Source organism: Ammospiza nelsoni, chromosome 10 (genome assembly GCF_027579445.1).
Source record: "Ammospiza nelsoni isolate bAmmNel1 chromosome 10, bAmmNel1.pri, whole genome shotgun sequence".
NCBI classification, from domain to species: Eukaryota; Metazoa; Chordata; class Aves; order Passeriformes; family Passerellidae; genus Ammospiza; species Ammospiza nelsoni.
The window spans coordinates 21,327,060-21,348,305 of record NC_080642.1 but is presented as its reverse complement, the minus strand read 5'-3'; the positions used below and the strand labels follow the sequence as shown (position 1 = coordinate 21,348,305).

The window sequence follows — 21,246 nt, the reverse complement described above, 5'->3', positions numbered from 1 at the left end:
TTCCAGAGGGTTGGGCAAAAGATAAAAGCTCTCGGAGGAGTCGGGACTCCTCCTCTCCCACCACCGACCTCTCATTTAAATGTCTGTGTGCAGGCTGCAGCCGGCAGTGCCGGGCCGGCCGTGCCCCGGGGGCGATGCCCGGGCCGGGCACGGGCACCGAGCGGGGCTGCAGGTGACACCGGCGGTGACACCGGGGCGACGCGGGGGTGCCAGGACAGGTCCCGGTGCATGGACACCCCCGGGCAGGCCCCGATGGCGGCGCCGCTGCTGCTCTGGGTGGTTCTGCTGCGCTGGGCCAGCGGCGGGGGCTTCACCCGGGCGGGCAGGACCTGGCAGCACTGCACAGGTAGGAGCCGGGCCGGGGGTGCTGCACCGGGGACAGGTGGGCTCACCTGCCGGGACCGGGCTGGGATGCTCCCCACGCTGCCGGGACAAAGCCCAGGAGGTGTGCTATGATTTGGGGGGCAAAGCCCAGGAGGTGAGCTCTGTTCCGGGGAGAAAAGCCCAGGAGGTGTGCTATGATTTGGGGGGCAAAGCCCGCGAGGTGTGCTCTGTTCTGGGGGGCAAATCACAGAAGGTGAGCTCTAATTTGGGGGGAAAGCCCTGAAGGTGAGCTCTGATTTGGGGGGCAAAGCCCAGGAGACGAGCTCTGACTTGGGGAGAAAAGCCCTGAAGGTGAGCTCTGATTTGGGGAGAAAAGCCCAAGAGGTGAGCTCTGATTTGGGGGGCAAAGCTCAGTAGGTGAGCTCTGTTCTGGGGGGCACAGCCCAGAAAGTGTGCTGTGATTTGGGTCAGCCTCTCCTGGCATCCCAGCCCAGGTGTTTCAGTGCTCAGTGCTCGCTCAATGCGCCGAGTGACAGAGGTGCCTCAGGGGCTGCATGGCAGCACCATGGATGGTGTCATTGCTGTGCCTGCAGCCCCCACAGTGCCACCAGGGGAGCATCCAGCCCTGTGGGAGCTGTAGGGAGAGCTGGGCCCGTCCCTGCTGCACAGGCGTTGTCCCAGGTTCTGCTGGAGTGGAGGCAGAGGGGAGGGGAAGGACTGGAAAAAGCCATGAAGTCCCCTGGAAAGTCCCTCCTGCCCGGATTTTCTGTGCTCTGACAGGCACAATCCCCACCCTCCCATCCCACCTCATTTCCCGAGCCCAGGAGGGCCCTGGTGCCCCAGCTCTGCCATCCCCTCCCCACGCCTGTGCTGGGTGGGCAGCAAAGCCTGGCCTCCGCTTTTGGGGCTGCTTAGGGCTTGTCCCAGTTTGATGGCAACTGTGTTTGCTTTTTGTTCCAGCCCAGGTGATGTGAGAAGAAAACCAGGGAGAGATTGGAGAGTTTCTGCCTCCTCCCTGAGGGGTTCCAGTCTCTCTGGGAATGTCCCTGCTGTTCCCAAGCAACCTTGGCTGGGGGTGCTGAGGCCCCAGCATCATCCTGGAGACCCTGGCACGAGGTCCCCTGACAGCATCTGTGCTGCCCAAGCTGGGCTGGAGCCCCCCAGCTGCCCTGCCAGCCTTGGCAGTGATGGATGTGGGGGGCAGCCCTTTGGATTTAGGGGTTTGGGTTTGGTCCCTTCCTGGCCCACAGCCTCCAGCCCCAGCTGAGCTCTCCCCCAGCTCACCCTCAGCATCTCAGGGGCAGCTGGGGGCTCCTAAACCCCTCTGCAAATCCAAGCCTGAGTTCAGCTTGTACTTTCTGCTGGGGAAAACAGGAACTGGCTGTTGCTTGAGTGATGCATTTCTGAAATAAGCTGTTCCAGTCAAACCCCCCCTCCCACCAGGACTTTGCTTAAACCAGCAGTGGGGTGGGCAGGGGGCACACAGAGCTGCCAGGGTGGGGAGGACCTCACCCATGTCCCTGCTCTGCTCTGGATGGAGCCACATGAGCAGATTCCTCCTGGCTCTGCCCACCTGGAACGGGGCTGGTGTTGGAGGAAGCGCTTCCCTTCTGCAGCTGGTTTGGGTTCACACACACAGCCCAGCCTTGCTCGCAGCTCCCTCCTTCCCAGCCCTCCTGCTGTGCCCCAGCAGCCCGGATTTATTAGTACAAATTGGAGCTAAAAGCCAGGTCTCAGCGGGGCGGGACCGAATCAGGGATGGTTTGTGCTGCCAAGAGCGGCTTCATCTCTCGGGCACCATCTCCCCACCATCTCCCTCCTCTGCCAGAAAACCATTCCGAAATAAAACCAGGAGGGTCCCAGACCAGGAGAAACCCCCAGAGCTGCTCCAGCCCTGCCTGTGCCACGATGTTGGAGCTGGCATTGCTCCATGGGGTGGCACTTTCTGGTGCTGCTGTGCTGTGTGCTCTCACCGGGGCAATGCCCTGGGGCTGGGCACGGCGCTCCCTTCTCTGGGGAGAGGGTAATTATTTATAATGAGTGGTTTTGGTGCCTGCTGGGAGAGTGTGTGTATGCAATGAGGGCTGGGCTGGAAGAGCCCGAACGGCACCGGAGGGGTGGAGCTGTTCCCCACTGCCCTGAGAGCAGGGCTGTGGCAGCCTTGGAAGCAGCTGAGCAAGGAGACCTCATCCCACCATGCTGGGGAAGGTGGTCCAGTTGTTGAACCCAATGTGTGGTTTGGGGAACTGCCATCTGGGATGTCACCCTGAGAACAATTCCCTCCATTCTCTTCATAACTGATCCCAAAGGGCTGATGTCCACCTCATCCCACCATGTTGGGGTGTTCCAGTGGTTGAACCCAAAGTGTGGTTTGGAGAACTGTGACCTGGGGATGTCACTCTGAGATCAATTCCCCCCATGCCCTTCATAACTGATGCCAAAGGGCTGATGTCCATCTCATCCCACCATGCTGAGGAAGGTGTTCCAATTGTTGAAGCCAGTGTGGTTTGGGGAACTGCAATCTGGGGATGTCACCCTGAGAACAATTCCCCCCATCCCCTTCACAACTGATTCCAAAGGGATCAGACTGCATCCCTGCCTGCTGGGGCGGGGGGATCCCGAGGGTGTGCCTGGCTGGCAGGTCCCAGCTCCAGTGTCAGCACCCAGAGCTGCCTCAGTGAGACGGTTCTGCTCTCTCGCTGTTCCCGCTGTGGCGATGGAGATGCCAGCCTTGTGTCTGCAGGGCAAATCTCTGCTCTGGCCCTGGAGAGGGGCTCGGGGCAGACCCCAGGGAAGGACTGGCACGCTCCTGCAGCACGCCAGCCCATCCTGCTGCTCTGCCAGCTCCGGGTACCCCATCCTGACACCAGCAAGGGGGGCTATTTACAGACATGAATGAGACGGGGCTGCAGTGGAAAGGGCTTCGAGCTGTTTATTTTTCAGCATCAGTCTCATTACATGATTATGATAATGGGAAGGTGCTAGCAGCTCACAATCTAGGCAGCAGGCCAAAAAACTTAATGTTACAACTTACTTTATAAGCTTCTCAACTAATCACACAAAGCAAAAGGACATTGATAGTAGTTCTATCCAATCACCATAAGCACATGTACCTTTGGTTAAACAAGGCTTGCTTATTTCCAGTACAATATCTGTTTATAAGCCTTAAAACACAATGCACAGAGCTCCGTTATTAAGCTTTAACCTTCTTAATATCTTGCTAGATAAACTTTCTGCAGCTTAGAAAGCTATTGAGACAAGCATTAATACACAAGCTATTATTCTATTTGCCTTTGCTTTTCCTACAGTTTAAATAATTTTTCTGCTGACCTATCTCATGGCTGCTGCTTTAGCTCTACTCACAGTTCTGCCGCTATCTAAAGCCTGCCTTTTTCAGCTTTCCCAAAACCCTGTAATTTTATAAGTCCCCACACATCCCACCTGGGGGTAACGCCCTGGGCTGTCTCTCGGCACAGACCTGCGCCCGCTGGACGTGCTGTCGGAGGCGGTGCCGCCCGGGGCGCTGGCCCGGGGCATGCGGGTCCTGCAGGTGCAGGGGCTGCGGGGATTGCAGCTCTCGGCGTCGCGGCCCCGCGCCCTGGCCTTCCCCGCCTCGCGGCTCTTCATCCACTGCGACCGCTTCCCCGAGGAGTTCTCCATCATCGTCACCCTTCGGGCGCTGCGCCGCCCCGCCAAGGTGAGCACGGGCACGGCTGGGCATGGCACGGCTTGGCACGGCCCCGCAGGTGCCAGCCCGTGCCCTTCTGCAGAGGAACGAGTACATCTTCACGCTGATGGTGGAGGAGAGCCCCGGCGTGCTGGTGGGGATGCGCTACGCCCCCGACAAGCTGCACTTCATGTTCTGGAGCCAGGAGCGCGCTGGGGGATGGCAGAGCCGCGTCACCTTCCCCAACGTGTCCCTCTCCGACAGCCGCTGGCACACGCTCGTCCTGGCGGTGTCCGGACAGTCCTTCTCCTTGACGGTGGATTGCAGCGTGCCCAAGGATGTGTAGGTTGGGGCTCGGCAGGGCGGGCAGGGTGATGTTCTTCCACCAGTTGTGGGTGTTTCTGGGTCTGGATTGAAGACTTGAGACATAATTCATTGAAGACTTGAGACGTAATTCATCTTTGGACTCAGGTGTTTATTATTTCTGATCAGTAAAACAGTCTCACTACTGTGAGTTTGGCAGCTTTTCATAGTAGACACAAAAACACCAACAATCTCTTGTTACGAGGTCTTTTAAGACTAACCTACCCAATTAAGAACTAAACTATCCAGTTAAGAACCCCAAGGATGTGTAGGTTGGGAGCGGTGCTGGGGGCTCGTCAGGGTGGGCAGGGTGATGTTCTTCCACTGAGGGGGTCCCAGTTGTGGGTTTTTCTGGGTCTGGATTGAAGACTTGAGACAGTAATTCATGTTCAGACTCAGGTTTATTATTATTATTTCTTATCAGTAAAACAGTCTCACTACTGTGAGTTGGGCAGCTTTTCATTAGAAGGCACAAAATGGCCAACAATCTCTTGTTCCAAGGTCTTTTAAGACTAACTATCCAATTAAGAACTAAACTGTCCAATTAAGAACTAAACTATTAAGAACCCCAAGGATGTGTAGGTTGTGTTCAGTAATTCGTGTTCAGACTCAGGTTTATTATTATTATTATTATTATTATTATTATTATTATTATTATTATTATTATTATTTCTTATCAGTAAAACAGTCTCACTACTGTGAGTTGGGCAGCTTTTCATTAGAAGGCACAAAATGGCAAACAATCTCTTGTTCCAAGGTCTTTTAAGACTAACCTATCCAATTAAGAACTAAACTATCCAATTAAGAACCCCAAGGATGTGTAGGTTGGGAGCGGTGCTGGGGGCTCGTCAGGGCGGGCAGGGTGATGTTCTTCCACTGAGGGGGTCCCAGTTGTGGGTTTTTCTGGGTCTGGATTGAAGACTTGTGACAGTATTTCATGTTGGGACTCAGGTGTTTATTGTTTCTTATCAGTAAAACAGTCCCACTACTGTGAGTTGGGCAGCTTTTCATTAGAAGGCACAAAATGGCCAACAATCTCTTGTTACAAGGTCTTTTAAGGCTAAACTGCCCAATTAAGAACTGACACCTAGATTATTTTCCCTTTTCCAATTAAGAACTGACACCTAGGTTATTTTCCCTTTTAACCCACACCTCCTCTGGCCACTGCTTTGAAACTGCCCTTTTTTGTGAAACCTCTCCTCTGCCCATCCCCAGGGTGGTGGAGACCCCATTTCCAGCCTCGCTGTCGGTGAGGAGAGCCAGCTTCTACCTGGGCAACAGGAGGAGGAGGAAAGGCGTGTTCACGGTAGGTGCCCCTGCTCTGGGCTGTCCAGGGTGCCCAGAGGGGCTCAGGGCTGGCTCTGGGGTGACCCACAGTCAGTCCCCTATGCTGGCAGGGCTTGGGCCATGGCACAGAAGGCAGAGTCCCTCCTGTGGGTCCCTGCCATGTGGAGGCATAGCAAGGCAGCTGCTCCAAGCCCCATGCCAGTGCTCCCCTTACTCCAGCTGTTAGATTGCCCCAGCTGTTAGATTGCCCACAAATCCTGTGGGCACTTCTGCATTGTGACCGTGGTCACAGGGGTTTTCAGGATGAGATAGAGATGAGAATGTTGACTGTATGATCAGAAGGCTTGATTTATTATTTTATGATATATATATAACATTATGACTATATTAAAAAGAAAAGGAAGGAAAAGGTTCTTCAGAAGGCTAAGCTAAGAATAGAATAGAATGATAACAAAGATCTGTGTCTCGGCAGAGAGCGAGACTCAGCTCCGCCATGAGTGGTCAGTAAATTTAAACATCTACAGGAGACCAATCACAGATCTACCTGTTGCATTCCACAGCAGCAGATAACCATTGTTTACACTTTGATGCTGAAACTTCTCAGCTTCAGCAGGAAAAATTCTAATGAAAGGATTTTAATGAAAAGATGTCTGTGACACTGCATCCCAGGAGGGAAGGCAGGAAATCCAAGGCATGGATTACCTGCAGCTCCCATTCTGTGATCCGTGGGACTTGGTCTCCATCCCTGTGCCCCCACTTTTCCCAGGGCTTGCTGAGACAGCTTGTGCTGCTGCCAGGAGCTGATGCCACCCCCCGGATGTGCCACGGCCTGAACTTCAAAGTGGCAACGCTCTCTGTGCCCAGTGTCCTCCAGGATGTCCCTGCAAAGGCAGTGAGCAACGAGGTGCTCAAATACCCCTACGGTCAGTGCCCCATGGCAGGCTCTCAGCAGAGAGAGGAAGGGGCTCGGAATGAAGCAGGAGCAGAGGGGAGGAGGGTGCTCCTGTCCCCAGCACTCTCTGTTTCTCAATGTGTGTGTTGGGATCCCTGTCCAAAATCTTCCTGAACACAAAGGGTGGCCCTGCCTGGCTCCCTGGGCTCATGTCAGTGACCCCACACAGATTGTCCCAGTCTGTGCTTTCCCAGATCTGTGCTGGGATTCTATTTTCCCCACTGCCTGATGAGGATGAGACCAAAATGTTTGTCCTCCCTGCCTCTGTGCTCCTGCACTGTGTGCACTGAGAGACTCCTGCCTGGCTCCTCTCCTGTAGGGGGATAGAACATAAGCAAATAAAGGTGGTATAGAAAGTAATCTTACCCCCTAAAGAGTTGCAGCTGAGCCAATTATTAAGGATTAGGAGCAGGCCTGATGTTAACAGGCCACAGCTGTAGCCAGTAGGAAGAGTGTTATAAAAGAGTGGGTTGGTGGGAACTGGAGTTAGTTGGCTGCTGTGAGGACAAAGAAGAGTCAGTGCCCAGAGGAGCTGCCTACAAGAAATGTCACGGAGGTACAAAACTCTGGCAACAAAGAACCCTTGCAATGTAATGACAATAGACCTCTTGCAATATAATGACAACACTCTGTGCCCAGAGACTGACATGAAGGTGACCCTGGGGGCCCGGCCCCGCTGCTCCAAGCAGGAGAAGGCTCAGTTTTGGTTCAACGCCTCCCGGCGAGGGCTGTACCTGTGCAACGGCAGCGCCTGGCTCTCCATGCTGGAAGGTACCCGGGGAGGCTCTGGGGAGGGAAGGAGAGCCTTGCAGCAGAGCAGGAGCTGAGCTTTGCTTTTGCAAAGGTGACTCTGACAAAGGGGAGAGAAAATGATGCATCTGACTCCATCATCAGGAGGCTAAAGAATTACTTTATTGTACCATACTATGTATATTTCATCTAAACTGAATCTGCCATGCACTCACTCTTGCTCACCACTGCTCACACTGCACTCATCTCTGATTCTCCCATGACAGTCTGACACACACACACAACTGACCCTGATAGGCCAAGAGAACAAAACATCCTCACTTTGAGTAAACAATTTCCATATTGCATTCTATTATATCACAACACAAGCGAGGTAAGAATTGTGTTTTCCTTCTTCTCTGCTTGTCTCACAGCTTCTCTCTGTTCAGAGGGCATGTGAATGCCACAGTTTGCCCCCCAAACCCCTTTGGGATGGGAGTCAGTAGCAATGAGGGGCTGGGGGGGCCCCTGTCTGTGCTCTGCTTGGCAGGGTTTTGCTTTGCTCTCAGTGCCCATGATGCTTCCACAGCATCTCTGGATTCAAGTGCCTCTCTGCTTCTCCAAGTTATCTGTCCCTCCTGGGAATTTTCTGGGCAGGATGAGCTCCTGACCTGTCTGCTCAGACAGCTCACCCCACAGAGAGCCATGCTCAGGGTGTTGGGGTGCTGCCCCAGTGCAAAAGTGTTTGTGGGATGAATAAAAGGAAACAAAGAGACCCAAAAGCTGCCAGAAATACCAGGGATGATTGGGAGGGTGGCAGACACAGGCCTCAATATCATCTGGGCCCTGGTGGAACACTTGGTAAGGAAATCAGTGGGAGTACCAAGGTGGGAAAGCCAACCAGAGCCTGGGATGGATGGGTGTTCTTTAATTACATGGGTTTCATCTACTGGTACTGTCACTCACTCCAGGCTGTCTTCCCAGGATCGCTGGAGAGGACATGGAGGATGGGATAAGTCCCTAACTGAGCTGTCCTTCCCTTCCCTCCTCTCCCAGCATTTTTCTGGGTTTGGATGAGCCATTTGTTCCCCACAGCAGTGACTGGACCCTCTATCCTTCCCTACCTCTGGAAGCCATCAGGATTGGCATGATGTCCTTGTTTTCCCAAGGAGAGCTCATGCTGGGGTCTTACTGACCTGTGCCCCTTGGTGCCACCAAACACTGCCCTTTCTGCCCTTTGTCCCTTCCAGTGCCCATCTGCCTGCTATCAGGGCCACTCTGGAGGTTTCTGCTCCAATTTCTGGCATTAATTCTGTCTTAGCCTTCCCTAACCTCTCTGGCTGTCATCTCCTCCTTGCTCTCTTGAGGATGAATGTACCAAAGTGATCCAAATCCGTGCCATGGGGTTATTCCCTGCTCCCAGGAAGAACAAGGCTGGATGTGCTGCAGTCAGCCTCTTCCCACCCCTTGGTTTGGCCCTTCACCCCCAGTGGCACCAGGACCCTCATGTGCCCCACAGAGCCCTGCACAGCAGCAGGTGCCACTGAGGCAGGGTCACCACATTTCTCTTCACAGAGAAAAGCAAAGCAAAATTCTGGCCAAGAATATTTCTGGGTTTCACACCCTCTGAACCTCAGAGAAAAAAACCCCAAACAATTCTTATCTCATTTACTTCTCCTGTGTTGTTCACAAATGGAATGCATTGTGGAAGATTGTTTACCTGAAGGGAATTGGTAATTAATTGGATTCTGGTGTGAGTGTTTTGATTCATTGACCATTAGAATCCAGGTTTGTGTGTGTTGGGACCGTGGGCTGACAGTCACCAGATTCTCTGTGGTGGTGTCAAAGGGGTCCCAGGATGAGGGAAGAGACGATAATCTTGACTCCATGTTTCAGAAGACTGATTTATTATTTTATTATATGTATTATATTAAAACCATACTAAAAGAATAGAAGAAAGGATTTCATCAAAAGCCTTGACAGGAAAAGGAAATGGAATGATAATAAAATCTTGTGACTGACCAGAGCATCTGAGACAGCTGGACTGTGATTGGCCATTAATTAAAAACAACCACATGGACCAATCAAAGATGCACCTGTTGCATTCCACAGTAGCAGATAATTATTGATTTTTCTTTTCCTCTGAGGCCTCTCAGCTTCTCAGGAGAAAAAATCCTGGCAAAGGGATTTTTCAGAAAATATGACTGCAATTCTGGGCAGTTGAGTGCTTGGCAATTTCAATTTAGATGTAATGTGATATAGTATAGAATAATACAGTATAATAAAGTAATTAATTAGCCTTCTGATATAAATGGAGTCCTCCTCACCATTCCTCTTGTTTGTTGGTGGCAAAAATATCCACGATAAGCTCCTCTCCAGCTAAAACCCACCTGTTTTTAACCTCATCCCTCTTTCTTTGTGTGCTCCCAGTCCAACCCAGGCTGGACTACGTGGAGGAGCACCAGAAGCTGGTGACCAACTCGGAGACCATGGGCGTTGAGGTGTTCACCATCCCCAGTCTGGGGCTGTTTGCAGCCACGGCCAACAGGCTGACACCCCCGGGATCAGCCATCTACAGGTGGACTGATGGCAAGTTTGTGCACTACCAGAACATCCCCACACACCAGGCACAGTCCTGGAAGTATTTCACCATTGGGAAGAAGGTGAGCCTGCCAGCAAGGTGCTCCCATGTTGCAGTGTATAAGCTGAAGGTGTAAAGTATAAACTGCAGGTGCCCAGCACTGGGTTCTCTGAAGCCTGGAGTCTTGGACATGGTTTAGAAAATATCACTTTGGAGAATATAGGTTTAGAGAATACAGGTAGCTGCATCTCAGAGATCTGCCTATGGTCTTGAAGTACCATCAGGGCCTGCATTTCCCTCTTGAGGCCAGCTGAGTCCAACTTGTTGCATTTTAAAATTCTCTTGTTTTTAAATTATTCCAGGAATTCAGAGCTGCCTCTTCTCCCATGGGCAATCTGCCCTGGGGCTTGAGCAGAGGATTTGCCTGGTTTCTCTCCCTGGGAAGCTGTTTAGCACCTGGGGGGAGCCCAGGAAAGCCATCTGCTGGGAGCCAGCTCTGTGCAGGGCTCCCAGGGAAGCTGGGACTGTTCCCCCTCTGTTGTGACCCATTCTGGCTTTGTCCCCAGGGTTTTCTCTTCCCACTGGAGCTGTTTCTGGGGATGCCCCAAAGGGGCTCCATGGACTGGTGCTTGCAGGGAGAGCAGGGCTGGGGATTCACCTTTTGTGGGGGGACAGCCCAGCCCTGTCCTTGGGGGTGGCTGAACAAAGCCTTGGTCCTGTACAGGCCAGGAGACAGGAGACACTCCCACTGACTCTTTCCTCTTTCTGGGCTGTGTCCCTGTGCCTCTTTGTGGCCCAAACTGGGCCATAATCTCTGCATAATGTCCTTCCATCTGAAGGACACTGGGGTGGCACAGCGTGACAGAGCTCGGATGTGCTCCCTGCCTTGCACTTGGCCACCTCTGCTGCACCACTCTTGTCCCTTACACTTCCACAGGGGTTTCTTGGTCTGGGAAATGTTTTGTCTCAGGGAATTGTTAGCATTATTGTCATTGTTATGCCTTTTTTTTGTTCTGAACCACCTTTGCCTTCAGAGGGGTTTGTCACCTCCCTCCTTCCCCAGTGCATTTCACGTCCATGCTCCCCATTCCTGGGCCTGGAGGGTGTGAGTGCAGACAGCTCAGCTCTCCCTCCCCTTGTCTAGGAGCTGCTGGCTGCCAGTTGTGCCCCTGCCATGGGGGCAGGACCCCCAGAGGCCACTGGGTCCCTGTCCCCACTTTGTGGGGACAGCTCAAGGACCATCTCATCCCACACCAGCCACCTCCATCCCGCCTCCCCCTGCATTTTCTTGCCCATGCTGCTTTGAGAGGAGAAGAAACCCAAGCCACCTGGGCTTTTCCTTTTCCAGATCTTCCTGGCAGTGGCCAATTTTGAGCAGAACGAGAGGGGCCAGGAGTTCTCAGTGATTTTCAAGTGGAGCCGCAGGAAGGCGAAGTTCCTGGCGTACCAGAGGATCAGCACGCACAGCGCCCGCGACTGGGAGGCCTTTGTCATCCAGGGAGAGGCTTTCCTGGCTGTGGTCAACCACAGGGAAGGTAGCCAGCCCTCAGGGCTCCCTGCAGGGGGGTATCTGCTGTAAGAGCTGAAATGAGGGATGTGGGATTCCAGGCAGCTCTCCAAAATGCAGTTTATTGTATACAAAATGCAGTTTATTTTATCCAAAATGCCGTTTATTCCATCCAAGATGTTACAGCAGTCCAGGGTCATGGGTGACAGAGCTGTGCCCACAGCTGTCAGCTCCAGCTGCAGGCAGGTCTGGAGACCCTTAGTTTAGGTTACAATGCTTTATATACTTTTCTTTTGGTTACAATGCATTATATACTTTTCTTTTGGTTACAATGCATTATATACTTTTCTTTGCTGAGCATCTTAATACAGCAGAACCAATCTATACCTTAACTATTATCTATAGCCTGTCATAACTACTGTGAATACCATATCCATGTTACTATTCTCCAGTCACTAAAAGTTAGTACATTACAGTTTAAGCTAGAAGTTGTTTTTCCAGCTTTTTTGCAGTGGAAAATTCTGAGACCTTTTTTCTACTTGCAACATCTGCTGACTTGTTGGCCTGTGCTATCTTTCTTCTTGCTAAAAATATCTTGTTTGAGATGGGTTTATCCTTTGCTCTAAGTCATAAAAACCCCTTTTAACTAACACACCTTTTGCTTCCTTGGTTATCCAGTAAAACTGGCTCAGCAATTATTTTCTTCTATATAAAAACTTGCTTTCATTTCTATTCCTTCTTCAGATTTGACATTCAAAAATCTTTCTGCTAAGCATCCATATCTGTGAGACTTTCTTGTCAAGCTTTCATCCTTCCCAGCAGTCTGGAAGCCTGGCAGTGCCCTGCTCAGAGCAGGCTCCCTGTGCATGCTGAGGAGTGCAGGGGAGCTGAACACTCAGCCTGGGGTCTCCCGGGACTCCCAAGGCCTTGGGAGGAGAGAAAAGCTCTTGAGCAAGTGGCTGACACAGTCACCCTCTGGGTTCTGACTGCAGGGGACAAAGAAAGAGTGGGGACAGGGTCTGTGCTGAATCTTTCTGCTTATTTTCAATTTTATCTCCAGTACTACGTAACCAGGCAGTGCTGCAGGTGAAGCCAGATCCTCAGCCTTGGAGGAGCTGGATGGAGCTTTAGGGCAGGGGGAAGCCCACAATTTCAGGAGCTTAGGGGATGTAGGCACACAGTTTGTGGTGGTTGGGAGTGGGGCTGAGCCCCAGTGGGCACAGCTGTGAGCAGCAGGTGAGCAGCACTGACAGCAATGAGCCAGGGGGTGCCCAGGGGCACTGACCAACCACCAAAGGGAACAGAGGGCACACAGGTGCAGGGCATCAACAGGAGGGGACAAAAGGCTGGGCTGAAGAACAAGAAGGGCCAATGCTTGAAGCCTTCTGAAGTGGTGAGGTGTTGCTCTGTATGGGCTGAAGCTTTCTGAAATTGTGTGGTGATATTCTGTGTATGGTGGCTGTCTCAACTGTGACAAGTGCTGTGGCATAGGGACACATCCCTGCCACAGAGCAGAGCTTGTCCACCCTGGGCTGCTGGCAGGGAGCCTCTGGAGTGCTGCCTGTGTGGGGACAAAGCCCCTGCCTGTCCCTCCTCTCCCAGGGCTGCCACAAAGCTGCTGCTGCTGCAGAGCACTTGGGACAGGCTGTTGGTGTGTTCCATGGGATGGAGACACTAGATAGGGATGGAGGGGTCTTTAGGTAGGGATGGAGGCTGTAGAATCTCTTTGGCTACTTCTTGGGGAGCAGCAGGTCACTTACAAACAGCCTCGAGACCTGCTGGCAAATATTCATGGAGCTGAGCCTATTTTGGGGTCTTGTTTCCTCCACAAAGCAGGAATTGCTTTCCCTCATGGCGCCCATCTGTGTCCCCCAGGGAACAACCACAACATAGACAGTGTGATATACAGGTGGAACCCCAGGACAGGGCTGTTTGAAACCAACCAGACCATTCCTACCTCTGGAGCCTACGACTGGGAGTTCTTCACCATTGGGCCATATTCCTTCCTGGCTGTGGCCAACACATTCAATGGCACCTCCACCAGGATCTACTCACACATCTACATCTGGCTCAGGGGCTCCTTCCAGCTCTTCCAGTCCATCCTGGTAAGGCTTGGCCCCTGCTCCTCTGTGTTTGGACAGGGCAGCCACATGCAGCTCCTCACGGCCTCCTTCCCCACAGACGTTTGGTGCAGCTGACTGGGAGGTTTTCCACATTGGGGACAGAGTGTTCCTGGCTGTGGCCAACAGCCACAGCTATGACAGTGGGATGCCAGCACCCTCCAACTTCTATGCCATCAACTCCTCCATCTATGAGCTGAACGTCACGGCCCAGATGTTTGTTAAATTCCAGGACCTTCTCACCTACAGGTACCTGGGCAAGGGTTCAGGGTGCTTCTTGGTCCTACCCCTGAGCACCCCAAAGGTATCATGGAATCCCAGAATGGTTGGGTGGGAATGGTCCTTAAATCCCATCTCATTCCATCCCCACCATGGGCAGGGACACCTTCCCCTACCCCAGGTGGCTCCAAGCCCTGTCCTGCCTGGCCTTGGACACTTCCAGGGATCCAGGGGCAGCCACAGCTTCTCTGGGCACCCTGTGCCAGGGCTTCTTCTCTTTCAGTTTAAAACTGCACTTGCCTGTCTCCTGGAGGGTTCCTGCAGGCTTCACACTCCCAGGGCCTGAGGCTGGTGGGGAGGGTGTTGGGTGATGGCTCCTTGGCACCAAACCCCAGTGGGAGCTGGGAGAAGAGCCTAGCTTTGGGAATGAGGGTGGATTTCTTTCAGGAGCAGCCTGGGGGGAAGAGCAGGGATTTTTATGTGTCAGAGACTGGGGTGGGGTGGCCACATGGAGGTCATCTCACCTGTCCCTCTGCCCATTCCCTCCCCAGTGCCCTGGATTGGGAGTTCTTCTCGGTGGGAGACGACTCTTTCCTGGTGGTGGCCAACTCCTTCGATGGCTTCACCTTCTCTGTCAACAGCATCATCTACAGGTACTGCACAGGGCGGGCTGGGGGCTGCTGCCAGCAGGAACAACCCTGGGCACACCCTGCTGCACCTGCCCAGGGAGGGTGGGCAGGATTATTCCCTGTTTCCAGGCAGGGATGGGACATCACACCCTGAACCACAGCAGGGACGTGGCATCCCCATGGCACCCTGCCCTCCCTGTGCAGGTGGCAGGGCTACGAAGGCTTCGTGGCAGCGCACCAGCTGCCCACGGTGGGCTGCAGGGACTGGGAGGCGTTCCACACCGCCGAGGGCTCCTTCCTGCTCTACTCCAGCGCCAGGGAGCCGCTCTCCAAGGTGCTCAGGCTGAAAACCACCTGAGGCAGCCGAGACACGCCCAGCCCGTCGGGAGAGAGGGACACAGAGCCCGGGAATGGCTGCAGCATCGGAGCATCAGCCGGGCAGGGGCTGCTGCAGGAAAGGAGGAAGAGGAGGAGGGAGCTCCAGGCTCTCTGCAGCCTTGTCCAGGGGCTGTTTCTCCTGGGAAAGCTCTGCCACCACCATGTCCTAGCCAAGGTTGTGGAGCGTGGGTGCATCCCCTGGCTTAGCAGAACCGTGGTTCCAGGCAATTTCCAGTGCCCAGGAGGGACCCAGAGCCTGCACAAAGGCAGGGAAGGAAGAGGCAGAGCAGGTCAGGAGCTGCTGGGCTGGGTGCATGGCACAGGGGAGTAAACACGTGAGAAATTGTGGGGGAACAGTGTGTCCAGGCTTGGCTCTGCCTGCCTGGGCTGTGATGTTCCTGAGGACAGCTGGTTTGGCATTGCAGCCATTCTTCATGTCACCTTTGTGCCACTGCCACAGTGCTGCCCATCTCCCTCTCTGGGCTGGTTCTCCTTCAACAAGTTCAGAGCTGTTGGTGTGCTCCAGGGCCAGCACTGCTCCATGCCTGGGGTTAGGGACCCCTGAGCAAACCTGCTTTGCATTTGGACCCACCCAGCTGCCATGGGAGTGGGGAAAAACCCAAACCTGCTTCAGGTGCAACTGTGGCCTCTTTTCTTTTCCTCACCTTTGCTGGGGGGACTCTTTTGCTTAACCAGAGCTGTAATAAAGTGTGTGCACCTAGCCTTTCTCCCACATGCTGCTCTGCGTCCCTTCACCCAGCAAATCACCCCTGAATGGCCATGGCCAGCCCAGTGAGGATGGGGTGGCCTTGAGCTGAGGAGTGTGCTGGGCTGGGGGTGCCCCTCTGTTCCACCCACTGGGTGTGCCAGAGCCCCTCTCAGCCTTCCCAGAGCCAGGATGGATTCCTGCTCAGCTGGGACACCCATCCTGGCACTGGGAGCACTCAGGAGGTGCCAGCCCCATCAAGAAGAGCTGGGGAGGGGTCACAGCCTGAACTTTTGCAGGGTCCAGACCTGCAGGGGAACCTCTGCATCCCTCCCTCCCCTCCCCTCTCCTCCCTGTTCACTGAACACTCCCTGCTCAGTGCAGCTGGCTCTGCCAGGAAGGACCATTTCTCCCCTGTGAGAAAAGGGACAATTTGATTTGCTTCCATCACTGAGCTGTGAGCAACAACTCTAATTCAGCCTGAGAAGGGCAAGATAAGGCAAGATCAGATGTGTTTGGGCAGCTGGTCCCTGCTTGGGACTCAGCTGAGGGTGGGAGGGGATGGTGCCTAATGGGAGTTGTGCTGGTACATTGAATTTAGGCAGATTGGATTAGGATAAGCCCCCCAAGCACCATGAGCACCACCACCCTCCCTGGACGCTCATCTCCCAGCACAGCACAAACCCTGAGGGCTTTTCTTTTGTTGAGGAAGCAGAGGCTTTGGAGTTCCCTGGCGCTGAGGGCCCTGGGGAGGCTGTGCTGCCCTTGGCAAGGCTGGAGCCAGCATGGAGTGACCCCTGTGCACCCCTGCAGGGACCTCCTGGCCCCACAGCCCACCTCTCCCAACCACAAGGGTGTGCTGGGGCTGCATTCCCTGCCAGCCCAGCTCTGGTGGGGAAAAAGGCTCTGCCTGAGGCTGCTTGTCACCACGGACGGGCCCGTGTGGGGTGTCCCGTGTCATCTGCTCTGTCCAGCCTTGCTGGGGAGGGGGGATTGGTGGCACTGGTCTGGAGAAAGCACTGGACAATCCCACCAGGAAGCTTTGATGCCCACCAGGTGGTCATGAGCTCCATGTGAAGATGCTGGAAGCTGGCACCCAGCCCTGCCCTTTTGGGTGGTGCTGGTGCTCCCTGCCGTGGGCTGCCTGTGGATGAGCCTGAAGCTGCACCCAGCTCTCACTACAGGGCTGTGCTGGTGTGTCAGAACCCAGGAAATTCCTCTGGCTGCCCTGCAGTACTCGAGACCCTGCCCAGGGGGCTCAGAGACCTTGACACAGAGCCCCAGACCCTGTGCCTTTGATTTAGCCCTTGGAAAAAACAATTACCCACCTTATATGAAGAATTATGAGCCACGGAAGTTTAAGTAGAATGATAGTGAATTTATCACAGGGTGAAAAATAGATTTTTTTGGGGATTTTAGAACAGGGGTTCAGGAGGCAAGATGGAGGAATCTGGGCATGTCCAGCCTTTCTCCTTCTTCTTCTTGGCATCCATCTTCTGCTGTGATGGTGTGGGAACCCAGGGCATCCCTCTGGCTGTCCAGGATGGCCAGGACCCTGCCAGGGGGCTCAGAGACCCTGGCACAGAGCCCAAAACACCTGTGGGTTTGATTGTGACCCGTGGAGCAAATTACCAACCTTAGATGAAGATCAGCAAGCCACAACAGTTTAGTTGGAATAACAGTGAATTTATCATGGGGTGGAAAAGTAGATTTTGGGGTTTTGGTATGGGGGTTCAGGAGGCAAGATGGAGGGAACTGGATGTGTCCAGCCTTTCTCCTTCTTCTTCTTCTTGGCCTCCATCTTCTGCTGTGATGGTGGCACTGACAGATTGGTTTAGAGTAGAAGCTCACTGTCTAACATAGGTGATAGGTATTGGAAAGTAATTGTAGATATTGTGCAGGTAGTTTTTAGTATAAAAAGATAACACTGTCCTGGGGCAGGCAGAGTGCCTGGAACTGTCCTGCTTGATGGACCTCAGCAGGGCAGGAGAAAGAATTTTATAGATAAGATACAATAAACAACCTTGAGAGCGAGAAATGAAGAGCTCTGACTCCTTTGAGTGCCGAGCTGGGAAAAGAGACTTTCTTGTTGCAGACACGTTTTATGAAAAATCCTTTCCTTAGGATTTTTCCTCCTGAGAAGCTGAGAGGCCTCAGAAACAAAATGTAACCATTGATTATCTGCTGCTGTGGAATGCAACAGGTGCATCTGTGATTGGTCTCATGTGGTTGTTTCTAATTAATGGCCAGTCACAGTCAGCTGGCTCAGATGGAGAGTCTGAGACAGAGTCTTTGTTATCATTCTTTTCTATTCTATTCTTAGCTTAGCCAGCCTTCTGATGAAATCCTTTCTTCTATTCTTTTAGTATAGTTTTAATATAATATATATCATAAAATAATAAATCAAGCCTTCTGAAACATGGAGTCAGATCCTCGTCTCTTCCCTCATCCTCAGACCCCTGTGAACATGGTCACACTTTCTAACATATTTTGGGGTCACTCTGAGCAGCTAGAGACCCCGAGGCTGGTGCTCACTGCCGTGGGCTCTCTGTGAAGATGCTGGAGCCGGCACCCAGCCCTCACTACAGGGCGGTGCTGGCGCTCTCTGCCCGTTCCCGTGTGCCTGGCGGTGCCCGCGGGTGCCCGCGGGAGCGCTCCCGGTTGTGTCGCACGTAGCCCATGACATAGGCGGCGAGCATGGCGAACCAGCCGAACACGGCGAGCAGCGTGGCCACGTCCGTGCTCCTCCGTGGCACGCTGCAGAGGTTGGCGCCGCTGCCCAGCGCCTGCAGCAGCGGCTTGCCCACGAGCTCGTGTCGCGGGGCCGTGTGGCAGGTGATGTCCCGCACGGAGTCGGGGTGCAGCCGCGCCGCCCCCAGCAGCTCCTGCAGGGCGCACCCGCAGCGCCAGGGGTTGTTGGCCAGCCGCAGCTCGGCCCTGAGAGCCAGCAGCGCCTCCTTGGGAATGCTGCGGATGCGGTTCCCGGACAGGTCGAGGCTCCTCAGCCCGGCCGCCACCCCTCTGAAGGCCGCCCTGTCGATGTGCTCGATGGCGTTCCGGGACAGGTCGATCTCCTGCAGGCGGGACAGGTGCCTGAAGGCGTTGCTGGGGATGCTGGTGATGCTGTTGGGGTCCAGCTTGAGGAGCACCGCGTCCCTGGGGATGTCCTTGGGGATCTCCTGCAGGTGCTGGGAGCTGCAGAGCACAGCCTTGGCCCCGGCCCGCTCCGTGCACTGGCAGCTGGGCGGGCAGGAGCTGCCCCAGGGGATGCAGAGCAGGAGGCAGAAGAAAGCCTGGGCCATGCTGCTGGTGCTGGTGAGGGTCATCCTGCAGGCAGGCAGCTGGGCACGGCCCCTGGCAGCTCCCCGGGCATGGCAGCAGCTCCTGGGCACCAGGAGAGTCCCTGGGCATCCCTGCAAGGCCTCTGCCATGGCTGGAGGGAAGCTGTGGGTGGAGGGGATGGGGTGTCACAGACATGTTTTATGAAAAATCCTTTCCTTAGGGTTTTTTTCTCCTGAGAAGCTGAGAGGCCTCAGGAACAAAATGTAAACAATAATTATCTACTGCTGTGGAATGCAACAAGTAGATCTTTGATTAGCCCATGTTGGTTGTTTCTAATTAATGGCCAATCACCGCCGAGCTGTCCAGACTGTATCGGTCAGTCATAATTTCTTTTTTTCCTATTCTTAGCCAGCCTTCTGATGAAATCTTTTCTTCTATTCTTTTAGTATAGTTTTAATATAATATATATCATAAAATAATAAATCAAGCCTTCTGAAACATGGAGTCAGCATTATTGCCTGGAACAGAGGGCATGGCTCCTGTGTGATGTGCCTGGCAAAGGGGTGAGAGGCTGGGCTCATGAGACTGGAGTGACACTGGCTGTCTTTCCCAGGACAGCTTAATTGGGATTAATTAGAAATAGAAACCCCAGCTGCCCTACCCCTGTCTCTGCAGGGACCACCCCAGTGGACAAAGGGAGCTCTGCCCCATCCTGCTGCCAGTTTCCAGGGGGGATGCATTAATTTGCTACTGGAGAGCAGCAGCAGCAAATCCCTGTCTCACCAACCCTGTGTTTAAAAAGAAGTGATGAGTCAGACTCCAAGGATCATCAGAGTGATTTAATCACCACCAGGGTTTTAAATAACAAGATGTGTTTTGCTTTCCCTTCCCTTCCCTTCTGTGTGAGCTGGTACAAGCCAGGTTTCCACGAGTTTCACCAAAGAAGTGTTTGGAGGAGAGTTTGTGTTTTTAAAGTAAATGAAGAGTGTGGTTTGACAGCCTGACTGTGGGGTTGGAGGGGAGGGGAGGAGCCTGGCACAGTAAAGGGGGTGATGCAGGAGCCCCAGAGGACACCCCAGTGCTGCCAGGGGCAAGGCAGGAGGTGAGGCAGGTGGGGCACCTTTCCTCTGCCTTTGGTGCTGCTCATGTCCCTGCTGCTGCCTTGGCCAGCCTGGCAGAAGAGACCCTCACTGAGGGGAGGTCTGAGAGGCCAAGGGAACATTTCTCACGGGAATTAAATGTCCCATGTGGTGTCATTATGGGCACCAAGTTGTTGTCCCTGTGGTACCAGAATCCTTCTGCTAATGGCACTCCCCTGGCAACAGCAGCATCCCTCAGGTGTGCCCAGGGTACCACAGGGGGATGCTCACACCTAAGGGATGCTCACACCCAAAGGATGTTCACACCTGAGGGATGCTCACACCTGAGGGATGCTCACACCCGAGGGATGCTCACACCTGAGGGATGCTCACACCCAAAGGATGCTCACACCCAAAGGATGCTCACACCTCAGGGATGCTCACACCCGAGGTGTGCTCATACCTGAAGGATGCTATCTGCAGCTCTGCCTGCAGCCCTGCCCACTGCAGTGGATTCTGCACAGGGATATGAAGCTGGGCTTCCCAGGACTCCCTCCGGCCCCGCAAAATGCCCCGGGCTACGGCAGCTCTCACAGCTCCGTCTCTCCGGGGCCGGTCCCACCGCATGGAAGGGCTCGGGGGCTCTCAGGAGCCGCAGCCTCCCCGCACCGGGGCTGTCGGGGGAGATGCTCCAGCCCACCCCGCTGCCCTGCCGGGGACCCGGGGCTCCTCCGCGCAGCACCACCGACCCCGCGCCCCCGCTGCCCCGGAGCCCGGGGCTCGCTTACCGTGTCGGTGTCGGTGTCGGTGCCGGTTCGGTTCAGCCGCGGTCCCGGCCGGCCCCACCTGTTGCTGCGGCCGCTCCCCGGGCCGGGCGGTCCCGCCGCGGCGGCACCGGGAGGTGCGGGGATGGGGATGGGGATGGGATGGGATGGGAGCGGTGCGGGGATGGGGAGGGAGGCGGGGATGGGGATGGGGACGGGAGGAGCAGCGTGGTGGGACAGCCAGGGGCTACGGGAGAGTGGCCGCGCCGAGCCCAGTGCGCACAAATTGAGCGCTGCTAATGAGATTCCCGCAGGTTTGGGAGGCTGCGGTCCGGGCTGCCCGTCTAGAACCTTCATCAGCTGCTGTGAGGCGCAATCGTCCCTCCCCAGCCGGGGCCCGGCCTGGAGGTGATGGGAAACCGGGAGCAGACTTCAGCCCAGGAGCGATGGAAGAAGGTGCCTTGCAGCAGTTCAGAGCACAGCTCTCATTTCAGCTCTGAACGGGGCCAGTCCTCTCGAGCACATCAGCTCTAAACGGGTTCTCTTCTCCCGGGCTGCTGCAAGCCGTTCCTGCCCATGGCAGGGGGCTTGAAATGAAACCATCACTGAAATCCCGTCCAACCCAAACCCTTCTGTGATTCAGCCATCGCTGCGGGCAA

The 21,246-nt window shown here is 54.4% G+C and overlaps 2 protein-coding genes across 2 annotated transcripts; one reads left to right on the top strand and one right to left on the bottom strand.

Moving 5' to 3' along the window:
• The first annotated feature begins 228 nt into the window (after positions 1–228).
• On the top strand, positions 229–14,817 carry TSPEAR (thrombospondin type laminin G domain and EAR repeats). Its single transcript, XM_059479536.1, has 12 exons — positions 229–346; positions 3,801–4,021; positions 4,095–4,333; positions 5,570–5,660; positions 6,408–6,564; positions 7,233–7,364; positions 9,753–9,985; positions 11,252–11,438; positions 13,286–13,515; positions 13,592–13,779; positions 14,301–14,402; positions 14,583–14,817. The coding sequence occupies exons 1-12, from the start codon at positions 229–231 to the stop codon at positions 14,734–14,736; spliced, it is 2,052 nt and encodes a 683-aa protein (XP_059335519.1). The 3' UTR covers positions 14,737–14,817.
• Positions 14,818–18,044: 3,227 nt separating this feature from the next.
• LRRC3 (leucine rich repeat containing 3) lies at positions 18,045–18,893 on the bottom strand. The gene has a single exon (XM_059478891.1). The coding sequence runs from the start codon at positions 18,891–18,893 to the stop codon at positions 18,045–18,047; it is 849 nt and encodes a 282-aa protein (XP_059334874.1).
• Between the last annotated feature and the right edge of the window lie 2,353 nt (positions 18,894–21,246).

Coding starts and splice junctions, on each gene's coding strand:
- TSPEAR (XM_059479536.1), top strand. CDS start 229: ATGGACACCCCCGGGCAGGCCCCGATGGCGGCGCCGCTGCTGCTCTGG. Junction 4,022..4,094: donor CGCTGCGCCGCCCCGCCAAG/GTGAGCACGGGC, acceptor GCCCTTCTGCAG/AGGAACGAGTACATCTTCAC. Junction 13,780..14,300: donor CAGGACCTTCTCACCTACAG/GTACCTGGGCAA, acceptor TTCCCTCCCCAG/TGCCCTGGATTGGGAGTTCT.
- LRRC3 (XM_059478891.1), bottom strand. CDS start 18,893: ATGGCAGAGGCCTTGCAGGGATGCCCAGGGACTCTCCTGGTGCCCAGG.